This window comes from Gorilla gorilla, chromosome 18 (assembly GCF_029281585.2).
Source record: "Gorilla gorilla gorilla isolate KB3781 chromosome 18, NHGRI_mGorGor1-v2.1_pri, whole genome shotgun sequence".
Lineage (NCBI taxonomy): Eukaryota > Metazoa > Chordata > Mammalia > Primates > Hominidae > Gorilla > Gorilla gorilla.
In genome coordinates this window covers 35,478,536-35,492,837 of record NC_073242.2, presented here as the reverse complement: position 1 = coordinate 35,492,837, position 14,302 = coordinate 35,478,536, and the positions used below count along the sequence as shown (strand labels likewise).

The 14,302-nt window shown below is 46.2% G+C and overlaps 1 protein-coding gene across 14 annotated transcripts in view; it reads left to right on the top strand.

The window, feature by feature from the left end:
* LOC129527637 (sorting nexin-29-like) overlaps positions 1–14,302 on the top strand; it is a 173,974-nt gene that overhangs the window by 51,712 nt on the left and 107,960 nt on the right. For all 14 annotated transcript variants that reach the window (XR_008672650.2, XR_010131351.1, XR_010131352.1 and 11 more), the window contains one exon: positions 2,386–2,510. Coding sequence is in view for 9 of the 14 variants with exons in the window: in XM_063699649.1 (XP_063555719.1) it covers positions 2,386–2,510 (125 nt within the window). In the remaining 5 variants the exon portion in view is untranslated. The remainder of the gene's footprint in view (positions 1–2,385; positions 2,511–14,302) is intronic.

Genomic DNA, 14,302 nt, shown 5'->3' with positions numbered 1-14,302 from the left:
TGCCATGATTTTGGTTTCTGTGGTATTTAGAGAGTTTTGGTGGACGTCCCAGCTTTCAGGAAGCCTTAAAATATGTGCCTATGAGGCTGGGCGCAGTGGTTCATTCCTGTAATCCCAGCACTTTGGGAGGCCAAGGCGGGCAGATCACCTGAGTTCAGGAGTTGGAGACCAGCCTGGCCGACATGGTGAAACCCCATCTCTACTAAAAATACAAACATTAGCCAGGCGTGGTGGCAGGCACCTGTATTCCCAGCTACATGGGAGGCTGAGGCAGGAGAATCGCTTGGACCTGGGAGGTGGACGTTGCAGTGAGCCGAGATTGTGCCATTGCACTCCAGCCTGGGCAACAAGAGCAAAACTCCATCTCAAAAAAAAAAAAAAAAAAAAAGTGCCTATGTGTACAGAGACTAGCGTATGCACATCTATAATAATTAAGAGTGATATCTGCCCAGCAAAGAGGTTTGTTTCAATGTGGGGGAGTATTCTGGGATCTCTGGTTCAAGGTTAATCATTGATTTACCTACCCACTGGAAAAACATTTGTGGGACACACACTATATACCAGGTGCTGAGCTAGGTGCCAGGAATCCAGCAAAGATAAGATAGAAGGTGAAAACCAAGCAGTATGGTTGAGGGGAAGTATTAGATTTGTGATGCCTAATAGGCTCCCTTCTGTGCAGGGCCAGCTTTGGTCATTTGCCAGTGGTGGCCTACAATGCTGGGATCGATTAGTGATGTCTGTCATGGGCACCGAATACAGTGGAAAGGCATGAATGCTGTGGATTTGCTGATGCTGTGTTAGGGGTGTGTAATGTAGACAGAATGACGAGTAAAGATTGAGTAAGGGAGCTAGAGGACTTTTATCTTAGAATAAAGGATGTTTGTCTTGATGATATGGGGGATGGAGGAAACTACATTGGATCAGTTTGCGAGGATGGGGTTCAGGTACAGATGTCACTGCTTTTTATGCAGTTTTCAGGAGGTCGGGTAAATGTCAGCCTCAGCTTCTTCAAGTGTAAAATGGAGATAATAATACGTGCCTCATCTATATTAAAGTGTTGATGAGAAGAGTAAAATAATGGGTATGAAAATATTTTACTACCCACAGAGTGATAAACACCTGGAGTATTTTTACCATGGGTGTCGGGATGGGTGGAGCAGCAAATGCCAGAGGCCAGGCAAGGCTGAGCCGGATGGTGGTGGCCTCAAGGCCTTTGCACTGGGCCTGTCTTTCCAGCCTGCTGCCCTTGTCATATCCAGCTCGTAATTCCAAGGCCACCTTCATTCAGCCCACAGAATCTAAGCCTGTCCTTGCCCCATCGCCACCTGCCATCTCATCCTGTCTTATTTTCTTCTAAGTTCTGATTAACTGAAATGGTCTGGTTAACTTATTTGTGTACCTCCCTTTGCTAGAAACATTCACATGAGTGAGGCAGAAACCTTGCCTGTCTCACTCCCACTGTCATCTCCTCAGAGCCTAGAACAGTGCCTGGCATGTGGGAGACATTTAGAATTTCTTAACATTTGTTGTATGAATGAATGGAAAGGGCTCAGAAGTCCACAGACCCAGTTAGGCAGAGGCTCAGGAGCCCTGAGAAGATTGCTAAGATCAAGTGCAGTTGCTGTGACCTCATCTTTTTGTTCCTGAATCTCCTATTTCTTTGGTTATTGAGAAACAAATTCAATTAAATGCACAGTAATTGTAACTTAATTGAAAATTCCATCAACTCACAATCTGAGTTCACAATGTAATCTCTTACAACAGAATAAAGAACAAGAATCAGAATTCATATTATTATTATTTTTAGAGCATGTAATCTCATATAATCTCTTTAGAGCATGTAATCTCTTATGTAAAGAATGAGAATCAGAATTCATATATTCTTTTTAGAGCATGTAACAGGCCATGAAATTACACAATGTTTCCAATTTGGCAGCCTGGTTGAATTCAGTCTCCAAAAACATAATCTTGTTCCTTAAACTACATGTAATATGAATTAGAGTTAAAACTTGTGAATTGGATGCAATTAACATCCAATCGCTCCCCACACGGAACTGATTGGTTTTTAACTTGTCCCCCCTCTGCACCCCCGCCAGCTGGCACCCGTCCCTGTTCCCATGTTCCTTGTGAATTGTTACTGTGCCAGTCTGATGCATATGGGTAGACTGTGCTGGGCATCCTGAGCTCTGTGAAATGAACATCAACACGGGAGGTGTGTGGAGTGGTACGGGTCAGTTACCGAGCCTGCACATCCAGGTGTCTCCTGTTTGCCTTCACGCTGAGGTTTACACCTGGCGGCTTACTCACTTCCCGGAGATGCTGGGGCCGCCCTAGTTGCTACTCCCTTTTCTGGGGGGGACTGATGAGTCATTGGTTTTCTCACAGGGTCACCTGTCTGTGTGCCCAGTTTGAAGCCGTCCTGCAGCATGGCTTGAAGAGGAGTCGAGGATTGGCGCTCACAGCGGCAGCGATCAAGCAGGCAGCGGGCTTTGCCAGCAAAACTGAAACAGGTACTGCTCTGCCTGGCTGTAGCTTGGAGGAGCTTGTCTTCCTTCTGCTCTTTTTCTTTTTATTTATTTTTTAATAGTGGGCAGGGCAGTGATCGCGTGGGACTTGGTGGGGTGGTGTATGGGCACAGAAATCCATGTCTTAATAGTAGTCAAAACATAATGGTGTTGTCTGGCATCTTAATTTAAATGAAGTCATCTTTTGTGCAGAATTCTCAGAGCCACATGGTACAGTCTCCTCTGGGTTCGGGGACCTGCAGCACACTGGTTTATTTCACCAGTGTGGCGTGCCAGTCGCTGGGAAATTAATAATCTGTTTTAATTTGATGCCTGAGGATAGCATGGCATTTCATAATTAATGTCTTCGACACCAGCAACAGAAACTGCAGAGGTTCTGTTATCATCCAATTTAATGTTGGAAAAACATTTCCATGTGAGTGACAAGCATAATGCTAAATAATAACTATTAATGCTTAGTACTTAGTGCAAGACTTGCACTTTGATGTAAATTAACTCATTCAGTTCGATAGCCCTGTGAGTAGTAGGGACTGTTATTACTGCCACTGTACAGATGAGGAAACTGTTCATAGTGATCTGCTTTGGAGCTGAACCTTGAAGTGGATCATGTCATGTAACAAATGTCCTGTGGTCTTCTTCTCCCCTGAGCTTTCAGTTCCAGCCCTGACCACGGCTGCTGCTGGGAATCCCGGAATCTTTCTTATCACTATGTCAGTGTCGTTGCTGAGTAAAATGTGCTGTCTTTGGCTGGTTCCCCTTTCACAGCCAAAAGTTGGACCTTGTTGCATTTGGTGGTGGTGTGTGGAAATTCTCTGCTAACAGAATCCTTAGTCTTTCCCTCTCCTTCATGTTGCTGTATCATCCTTTCTTTTTTCTCAACCCTTCAATAGATCTTTTTATTTATTTACTTATTTATTTTTTAGAGTTGGGGTCTTGCTCTGTTGCCCAGGCTGAAGTGCAGTGGTGTGATCATGGCTCACCGAAGCCTGGAACTCCTAGGCTCAAGTGATCCCCTTGCCTGAGCCTCTGAAATAGCTAGGATTGCAGGCTTGCACCACCATGCCCAGCTGGTTTTTAAACTTTTATAGAGACGGAGATCTTGTTCTGTTGGCCAGGCTGGTCTCAAACTCCTAGGCTCAAGTGATCTTCCCACCTCAGCCTGCCAACTAGCTGGGATTACAAATGTGAGACACTGTGCCTGGCTCCAACAGTTCTTTTTTTTTTTTTTAATTATTATTAAAATTATTTTATTGGTACATAATATTTGTACATATGTATAGGGTACCTGTGATTTTTTATTTTTTATTGAGATGGAGTCTTGCTCTTGTCGCCCAGGCTGGAGTGCAATGGCACCATCTTGGCTCAATGCAACCTCCTCTTCCTGGGTTCAGGCGATTCTCCTGCCTCAGCCTCCCGAGTAGCTGAGGTTACAGGTGCCCACCACCATGCCTGCCTAATTTTTGTATTTTTAGTAGAGACAGGTTTCACTATGTTGGCCAGGCTGGTCTCGAACTCCTGACCTTGTGTTCTGCTCACTTCGGCCTTCAAAGTGCTGGGATTATAGGTGTCAGCCACTGCGCCTGGCCTTGGTACTTGTGATATTTTGATACATGCCTAGAATGTGTAATCACTTTCAACAGATGTTTGCTTTTTTTTTTTTTTCTTTCTTTGGGCAGTCTCCCGGGGCTAGGGTAAGTTCAGAGAGGCTCCTAGATCTTTGTTTCTTGTTTATTTCACCAGTTACTCATTTTCAGAAATGAGTTGTTCAATAAACACACAGTTGTTCAATAAAATTATGTTCACTAAACAAATACATCTTGGTTGGAAGGAAGGGCATTATTCATTGCGTGCAGTACTGTATTTCATGGTTCCCGAGGTACCATATACCAGGATCACTCCAGCTTGCTACAGGGAAAGTGATTAATTTTTGAGGAACAAAGCAAAAATTAATGAAAAGTGACCCAGAGCTCTACACAGACTTGGCTTGCTGTCTTTGTAGCCACTGGAAACCCAAGTAGCCAGTACAGAATACAGTATGGAGAAATGAACTATTTTCCATTCCACTTGGGAAAGGAGAAAGAACCACTGCCGTTATTGGCGTTTGATGCATTTGATGGCATGACCTTGGAATTTGATTTTTTTTTTTTTAGATGGAGCCTCACTCTGTTGCCCAGTCTGGAGTGCAGTGGCATGATCTCAGCTCACTGCAACCTCTGCCTCCCAGGTGCAAGTGATTCTCCAGCCTCAGCCACCTGAGTAGCTGGGACTATAGGTGTGTGCCACCATGTCTGGCTAATTTTTGTATTTTTAGTAGAGATGGAGTTTCACCATGTTGGCCAGGCTGGTCTCGAACTCCTGACTTCAGGTAATCTGCCCGCCTCGACCTCCCAAAGTGCTGGGATTACAGGCATGAGCCACCACGCCCGGCTGGGATTTGATGTTCTTTTAATCACTGATATAGCATTGTCAGGTTATAGGTTGGCAGTCAATTACAAGGTGATCGGGGCCATTCAGAATATACCAGAGACACAGTTACTGTTGCTGACCTGCCTGTAAAATTGAAGTCTAATCTTCCCTGTCTGTTCGGCAGCCTTGGGCATTGAGGATCTTCTGACTTTGAAACACTGCCTTCCCTTGCTTTCTGTGATGCCATAGCCTCTTGGCACACTTTCTTCTTCTTTTCTGATCCTTGTTGGCATATCACTTCCATACCCTCGAATATTATTCATCCTTGGATTCATTGTTGGCTCTTGTTTCTATGCATACTGTTTGGATTCCTTGGTGAAGTTGCTCTGTATGTGCCTGTTATTCTTAGTCATACCCGCAGCCCAGAGCACTTCCTTGAACTCTGTCTCATGAATGTCTCTATTTGGTGTACAGCACGGGCTTGTCAGTCTCCAAAACTGAATTCTGATCTTCATCCATATGTGTTCCTGTGTTTCTTGCTTGGTAAATGGCTCTGCCTTTTACCCAGGTCTCCTGGACAGCTCTTGGGCTTCCTCCCAGCCTTCTCCTTCTCCCTCTCCTCTGCCCCAAAACCAGTCCCACAAAGAGCATTGTTTTCTGTCTCTCACATGGGTCCCTGAGCCACTTGCGGTTCCTCCATCCTCAGTGAGTTCTCTTCTTTCTCCCTGACTTGTGTTTTCCTGCCTTCAGTCTTGATCAGCTCTGACCCACTTTGCACATCATGGAGTGGTCTTCTTTAATGACCATCCCACTCCCCCACTTATTCCCCGTAACCCCACTAACTTAAAGCTCTTCTGTGGGTCTCTTGTAGAATCGGGACAAAGTATCCAGTGCTTGATCTGGCTTCTTGGGCTCTCTTCCCTACTGGCTGTGTCTTTCTCTGTTCTACCTCTTATGCCGTGCTGTATGCCAGGGCTGACAGGCAGCGGCAGGTCCGACATCACAACTCTTTCATCCAGTTTGCAAATAAATGATGGCCTGAGTCCCACAAGCTCCCCTCCTGCCACGCCCCTGCCTTGGGACTCTTGAGACTTCTCCATAATTCAGCAGCTAAAGCACTAATGCCAGATCCTGTGTGGGGCAGGGCCTTTAGTGCCACTGCCTGTGCTTTGCTTGGTGCCTCTCAGTAATTTAGATGATTCAGTTCTGTTTTTTTTTTTTTTTTTTTGAGACAGTGTCTTGCTCTGTCGCCCAGGCTAGAGTGCAGTGGTGCGATCTCGGCTCACTGCACCCTCTGCCTTCTGGGTCAGGTGATTCTCGTGTCTTGGCCTCCTGAGTAGCTGGCACTACAGGTGTGTACCACCACGCTGCCTAATTTTTGTATTTTTGGTAGAGATGGGGTTTCCTCATGTTGGCTAGGCTGGTCTCGAACTCCTGGCCTCATGTGATCCACCTGCCTCAGCCTCCCAAAGTGCTGGGATTACAGGCATTAGCCACTGTTCCTGGCCCAGTCCTGTATTTTGAACAGCTCTCCTAGTTTCTATTGTCTTGAAACTCTTCAAGTCTGGCAGTTCTTTCCCTTCTGCTACCTTCCTTCCTTCCGCAGCTCTCACCCAAGCTCCTACTGGCCGAACTTCTATTCTCTCTTAAAAAAAAATATGGCCGGGCATGGTGGCTCATGCCTGTAATCCCAGCACTTTGGGAGGCTGAGGTGGGCGGATCATGAGGTCAGGAGATCAAGACCATCCTAGCTAACACGGTGAAACCCATTTCTACTAAAAATACAAAAAATTAGCCAGGCGTGGTGGTGGGTGCCTATAGTCCCAGCTACTTGGGAGGCTGAGGAAGGAGAATGGTGTGAACCTGGGAGGCGGAGCTTGCAGTGAGCTGAGATCGCGCCACTGCACTCCAGCCTGGGCAACAGAGTGAGACTCCATCTCAAAACAAAACAAAGCAAAACGAACAAAAAAAAATTGGTAAAATATACATAATGAAATTTACCATTTCAGCCATTTGAAGTGTACAATTCAGTGTAAGTGTACTTAATGTACATTCACATGTCATACAGTAATCATTACCACCATTCATCTCAGAACCTTTCCATTTTTACAAACCGAAACTGTGTACTCGTTAAACACTAACACTCACTCCCTCCAGACCCCTGTCCCTGGCAGCCAGCATTCTACTTTCTGCCTCAGTGCATTCTACTACTTTAGGTTCCTTGTACCAATGGAATCATGCAATATTTGTTCTTTTTTGTCTGGCTTTATTTAGCATAACATCTTCAAGGATCGTCCGTGTTGTAGTATGTGTCAGAATTTCCTCCTTCTTCTTTTTTTTTTTTTGATGGAGCCTTGCTCTGTTGCCCAGTTTGCTGGAGTACGGTAAGTAGCGCTATCTCAGCTCACCACAACCTCCGCCTCCTGGGTTCAAGCGATTCGCCTGCCTCAGCCTCCCAAGTAGCTGGGATTATAGGCACACGCCACCATCCCCGGCTCATTTTTGTATTTTTAGTAGAGACGTGGTTTCACTATGTTGGCCAGGATGGTCTCGAACCCCTGACCTTGTGATCCGCCCACCTCGGCCTCCCAAAGTGCTGTGATTACAGGCATGAGCAACCGCGCCTGGCCCAGAATTTTCTTCTTTTTAAAGGCTGAACAATATTTTTGAGGGTATGTAGAGCCCATATTTTGTTTATTCCCATGACAGTTGGGTGTCTTCCACTTATGGGCTATTGTGAATGGTACTGCTGTGAATATGAAGATACAAATACTTGTTTTTTCCACTTTTAGTTCTTTTGGGACATATACCCAGAAGGACAATGCTGGATCATATGGTAATTCTATGTTTAATTATTTTTTAGAAACCATCAGAGGGTTTTCCATAGAGGCTATAGCCTGTTGCACTCCCACTAGCAATGCACACGAGATCCATTTTCTCCACCATCCTTCCACGTCCTTGCCAACTCCACAGCCTTGCCAGTGCTGGGTTTTTATTTATTTTTTGAGATAGAATCTCACTTTGTCACCCAGGCTGGAGTGTGATCTTGGCTCACTGTAGCCTCCACCCCCCAGGTTCAAGTGATTCTCCTGCCTCAGCTTCCCAAGTAGCTGGGATTACAGGCATGCGCCACCATGCCTGGCTAATTTTTGTAGTTTTAGTAGAGGCAGGGTTTCACCACGTTGGCCAGGCTGGTCTCGAGCTCCTGGCCTCAAGTGATCTGCCCGCCTTGGCCTCCCAAAGTACTGGAAGTACAGGTGCGAGCCACTGTGCCCGGCCAATGCTGGCTTTTTAAATTAGAGAAAAGGTATACAGCTTTAATTGTATACATGGGGAGAACCAGAGAGTGATTACCACCCCCTTTTTTCATATATATATATATATATATATATAGTAATTTTATTATTTTTTTGTAGGGACAGTATCTTACTATCTTGCCCAGGCTGGTGTCAAATTCCTTGCCCTAAGTGATCCTCCCACCTTGGCCTCCCAAAGTGCTGGGATTACAGGCCTGAGCCACTGTGCCTGGCCTCCTTTTTTCTATTTTCATAATTGCCATCCTAATGGGTGTGAAGTGGTGTCTCATGTGGTTTTGTTCTCTTCTCTTCTGAAGTTTCATAATTGTTTTCAAAAAGCCATTCATGAGCTCCCTACATGGTTCACCTGGACTGTGCGCCTCCTATAGTCCTGAGTTGTTCTTCCATCAAACCTATGTGTGGAACTACCTGTTTTCTTTGTTCTTTTTTTTTTTTTTTTTTTGAGATGGAGTCTGATCTGTTGCCCATGCTGGAGTGCAGTGGTGCAATCTTGGCCCACTGCAGCCTATGCCTCCTGGGTTCAAGTGTTTTCTCCTGCTTCAGCCTCCTGAGTAGCTGCGATTACAGGTGCACATCACCATGCCTGGCTAAGTTTTATATTTTTAGTAGAGACGGGGTTTCATCTTATTGGGCAGGCTGGTCTCGAACTACTGACTTCAGGTGATCCGCCTGCCTTGGCCTCCCAAATTGTTAGGATTACAGGCTCATCCTTGTAGCTCTAGTGTCTTGCAAGGTACCTGGCCACCTACACAGTAGAGGCCATCAAAGGACTGCATTCAAAATAACCACTTGAAGACCCTGACTTCAGAACATGCTGCTCATTTTCCCGGGAAGCCAAACCCCTACTCTCAGCGGTCTGTACGCGTCTTCAGTCAGTGGGAAGCGGTGGTAATATACCCACAACTGTAAAATGAGAGAGACCGACTTCCTTGATCTTCAGTGGGGATTTTTGAAAATGGTTGATTGCACTCAAAGCAGAATTTGTATTTTGCTTCATTGGGTCACCTTGGGCAACAATTTCATTTCTGTAGAAAATTAATTTTGGAGGAAGCTGCATGTGCCAGGGGAGCCCTGGGTCCATCCTTTTGATGGTGAGGGGAAGTCCAGTTCCTCATTCGCCCATCCCTGCTTTCGGTTCCCTGTTGGTGATTTTCTTTTGTATTCATGCACGTGTCAATCAGCTGCTTTTGGTAAGGGAAGCCTTGGAAGGATGTCTGCTAAAGGTGCAGAGAAAATGCAGAGCTCCATTCAAGGTGAAAAAAGTGGTTGACAACTGGCAGAAAGAAGCTGGCCTTAGGGAGGAAGTCAGAAGCCAGGGTGCTGTACCCCTTGGGCTGTGTGTTAACTCCTGGGTCACTGGATCATGGGGATGTCCACAGGGTCCCTCAGGGGTGGGTTCTTGACACCCAGGGTGGCAGGGACCTGGGCCAGTGGCTGTTTACTAAGGGGTATGAATGTGTCCCAGCATGTTAAGATCTAGTGGAGCTGGACTGATACCTATTGGCCGAATGTGACCTCTGCCTGTTTCAAAGGTGTTTAATCCTGATGTCTCATAAATTAAGACTCAGGCCTGTAATCCCAGCACTTTGGGAGGCCGAGGTGGGTGGATCAGTTGAGGTCTGGAGTTCGAGACCAGCCTGGCCAACATGGTGAAACCCTGTCTCCATTAAAAATACAAAAATTAGCTGGGCATGGTGGTAGGCACCTGTAATTCCAGCTACTTGGGAGGCTGGGGCAGGAGAATTGCTTGAACCCAGGAGGCGGAGGTTGCAGTGAGCCGAGACCGTGCCCTGGCACTCCAGCCTGGGCGACAGAGCAAGACTCCACCTCAAAAAAAAAAAAGGTAAAAAAGACTCAGTTTGGCCTCTGAGTTGTCAGTTTTTAGATCACAGTCATCCAGCCTGAGTTCCGTGGGTCCTTTGCTTTGCTCCTTTCAGAACGTAAATGACTCTTCAGCTTGTGATGGGGTATGCCCCTAAAACGAAGTGAGATACAAGTTTTAGAAGTCCTTCTTAGAAATTTCCCTTTTTTTTTTTAAATAAGAGACAGGGTCTTGCTCTGTTGCCAGACTAGAGTGCAGTGGTGCAATCATGGCTCTCTGCAGACTTGAACTTCCTGGCTCAAGCGATCCTCCCACTTCGGCCTCTCAAGTAGCTGGGACTGCACATGCACGCCACCATGCCTGGTTAATTTATTTCCTACTCTTTAATAAAGGAGGTGGTATGCTGTAAACTCTTGTAGGATGCAGGTGTATTATGCTGAGCCCTGGTTCTGGAAGGCACTCTTGTGGCTAGGTGGAAGATGGTAGAGTGACAGAGCTCAGCCCCTTGTTGGCACTCTGCTCTGACAATCCATTTGTGCCTTGCAGTCAGGCTGGTTCAGTTTGGGATGTGACAGATTTGGGAGCACTTGTATTCACTGAGTTCTCAGGCTGGCACATGAGCGAACTTGGTTTACCTTTGTTCCTGGCATGGCTGATACCATGTGTGGCTGATTCTGTTAGAGTGTGCCCTCACATTCATCCCTCTGTCTTCTTTGGCTTTGATAGAACCCAGATTTTGCTTGAGGCTGTGGTATGTACTCCTTTATCTCGGTGAGGGATTAAGCCAGTTTTGAGTTTTGTTCTTTGCTTTCTCTGCTCCCTTGTGATTTTCTGGGATTACTTGTTCTTTCCTGATAAAAGGGGTGATAAAGCTGGCTTCATCCCGTTCCCTTTCTTCCTGCTCAATTGTAAATGAGATGCCCAGAGTTAGGACAGTCCTCTGGGACAGCGAGGTCAAAAGGTTGGAGATTTTGGCCTGACATAGCCTTTGTATCTATCACTGGCCTATTTCCAGACTAGCCCAGCTCCGTGGGGTTGGATTTTCTTTGTGTGTGGGTTTTTTTCGTTTTGTTTTGTTTTTAGAGACAGGGCCTTGCTCTGTTAACTAGGCTGGAGTGCAGTGGTGCAATCATAGCTCACTACAGCCTCAAACTCCTGGGGTCCAGCCATCCTCCTGCCTCCGCCTCCCAAGTAGCTGGGATGACAGGTGTGTGCCGCCACACTCGGCTCCTTGTAGTTGGGTTTTCTGTTTCCTTTTTTTAGAGATGGGTTCTTACTATGTTGCCCAGGCTGGTCTTGGGGTTTTCTGTGTTTTTCTTTTTTTTTTTTGAGACAAAGTCTTGCTCTGTTGCCCAGGCTGGAGTGCAGTGGCACCATCTCGGCTCACTGCCAGCTCCGCCCCCCGGATTCACGCCATTCTCCTGCCTCTGCCTCCCAAGTAGCTGGGACTACAGGTGCCTGCCACCACACCCAGCTAATTTTTTGTATTTTTAGTAGAGATGGGGTTTCACCGTGTTAGCCAGGATGGTCTCGATCTCCTGACCTCGTGATCCACCTGCCTCGGCCTCCCAAAGTGCTGGGATTACAGGCGTGAGCCACCGCGCCCAGCGGGTTTTCTGTTTTTTTTTTGTTGTTGTTGTTGTTGTTGTTGTTGAGCAATGCTTTGTTTGTTTTTGGGCAGTGTTGTCACATTGATGAGACACCCCTCACCCCGCATGGCTGTGGAGCACAGGTGTTGCTCAGCACCTGGTGTGTTCTTGGTCTTCTATAGATGATTGTCAGATGACTGAAGAACATGCCCTGTCTCACTGCGTTATTTCCTGTGGTTGCAAATGATAGAAAATTCTTTAGATTGATTTAAGAAAAAAAAGATGAAGGACATTTATTTATTGACTCGAGTAATTAAGAAATCATCTTGGAGTTGAGCTGGATTCAGGGGGCCTGCCTTCTCCCAAATCTGTCTCCATCTGTCGTCCCTCAGCACCGCTTCTCTGTGGTTGGGTGTCTTTCCGGGTGGCGTCTCTCTACATGATGGGGTGGAAAATGGCCCCAAGTAGCTCCAGGTTTCCAGGATGATGAGAGATTCTACTTCTAGAACGGGGTCGGCACACTCCCTCCTTACGGGTCATATTATAGGGTTTGTGAGCCATGCGATCTCTATCGCAGTGACTCAGCTCTGCCACTGGAGCAGAAACTCAGCCACAGACCATATGGGAGCAAATGGGCGTGGCTGCGTTCCAGGAACACTGTGCTTATAAAAACAGTTTGGAGGCCAAATTTGACTCCCAGGCCATTGTTTGCTGACCTCAGCTCCTGGAGGAGACAAGGCCTCTTTTCTGGTGGCTCTGGTAGAATTTGTGCAAAGGGACCCTGTGGTCCAGGGCTGAGACTGGGGTGAGGTTAGTGAGACACTCACTTTGGCCACAAAATTGAAGGCGGTACCAAAAAACTTATCAATCAAGATAAATACTATTTTTATGTAATATTAAAAAAAACGAAAGTTGCATATGCCATGGTTCCGGCCAATTAATTGCCTGCCCTGGGTTAGCTGTCCACCCCTGCAGTAGGGGGAGGTTAGGATAGTGCTGAAGGATCCCAGTGGAATGTGTTTCCCCTAGGAAAGAGGGGTGCTCTTACTAGAAGAAAGGGAAAGGGACCAGGCTCAGTGGTTTACGCCTGTAATCCCAGTGCTTTGGGAGGCCGATGCTGGATGATCATTTGATTCTAGGAGTTCAAGACTAGCTTGAGTAACATAGTAAGACCCTCGTTTCTACAGAAAAAAAAAAAAAAAATAGCCATGTATGGTGGTGTACACCTGTAGTCCCAGCTACTCATGAGCCTGAGATGGGAAGATCGCTTGAGCCCAGGAGTTCAAGACTGCAGTGAACTATGATTGTGCCACTGTGCTCTAGCCTGGGGACCTTGTCCCCACCCCGCCCCTCAAAAACAAAACAAAACAAAACAAAACAAAACAAAACCCCAAACAAGGAAAAGGAATGCTGTTTGGTGCAAGTGTAGTAGTGATATTAATAGCTGGTTTTCATTGAGCACCAATTATATGCCAGGTATGTTAATAACTATGGCTAACATTTATTCACTGCATTTATTGGATACACTTTACATGTATTCCTATTTCTCATTTTTCCCTCATAGCAATCCATACACGTCAGTACTGTTCTCCCCACTGTACAGATGAAGAAAGTAGAGGACAAAATAAGTTTTCCAAGGTCACACAGTGCCTGAACTAGAATTTGGGACGAGGTTTTTGTCTTCCTTGTGGTCCCCAAGGAATGAATTCTTGGGCATCGGTGATAGTTAAGGCTTGATAGAAACTTTCCCAAAAGCCTGGTGCTGTTAGTCATCCTCTGTTAACAGGTGTCCCAGGGCAGCTCTTCTCAACACCCCTTCCTGGCACTTGTTCTTGTTGGCATTCGGCTTTCAGGTGTTTGGAGAACCAGAAGCCCTTGCCCGCTTTTTGACTTAACCCCATGTTTCAAAGCAGATCAGTGTATATCCCTAAATTAAATTACGGACACCGCAGGCGCTAATTGGCAGGTGAGCTGCACTTTAAATAGACCACATTAATTCTGGCAGTGGAAGCGGAACCCTGCTGGGATAATTCTTATCATCATCAGCATCACCCTGACAAGCTTTAAAGCGATTCTGTAGCAGTAAGCAATTTGCAGAATTGAAAGGTGAAAACACACTTTAAAGCGTTCATGTAGATTCAAGGTCGGAGGGAGGTGACTGCATTTTTCAAGACAGTCACTTGACTGGAAATGTGATGGACATACCGACAATGATCTGGGGTATTTCGAAATACGTTGTTGGCCAGCTGGCCCAGGGCGTTGTTGTCGCCAGATTCCCCGTCCTGGTTTCTTGAGTGAGGCGGAGAATGGAAGGAAGGCTGTTTTGTACAGTTGTGTGGATTAGACTGATCGGATGAGCTTGGGAGGTGGATTACTTTGACATTTAGGGATTGAGACACAAGATAGTCTTGAGGGACCTGCCCTCTTGCTGGTTTTTGTTATTCCTGGGAAGTTTATTCTAAATGATCCCAGTGATTGGCTTGATCCACAAATACTTATGCACACTCATACAGATGTATACATTTAGATGCTGCTAACACAAAAAGGAACCCACGCGAATGCCCTCTGCTATGAAGGGAATTAATTATTAAGCAAATGCTGATTGGTCATCATGGACTGGGCACTGTGCTCGGTGCTTTCCTT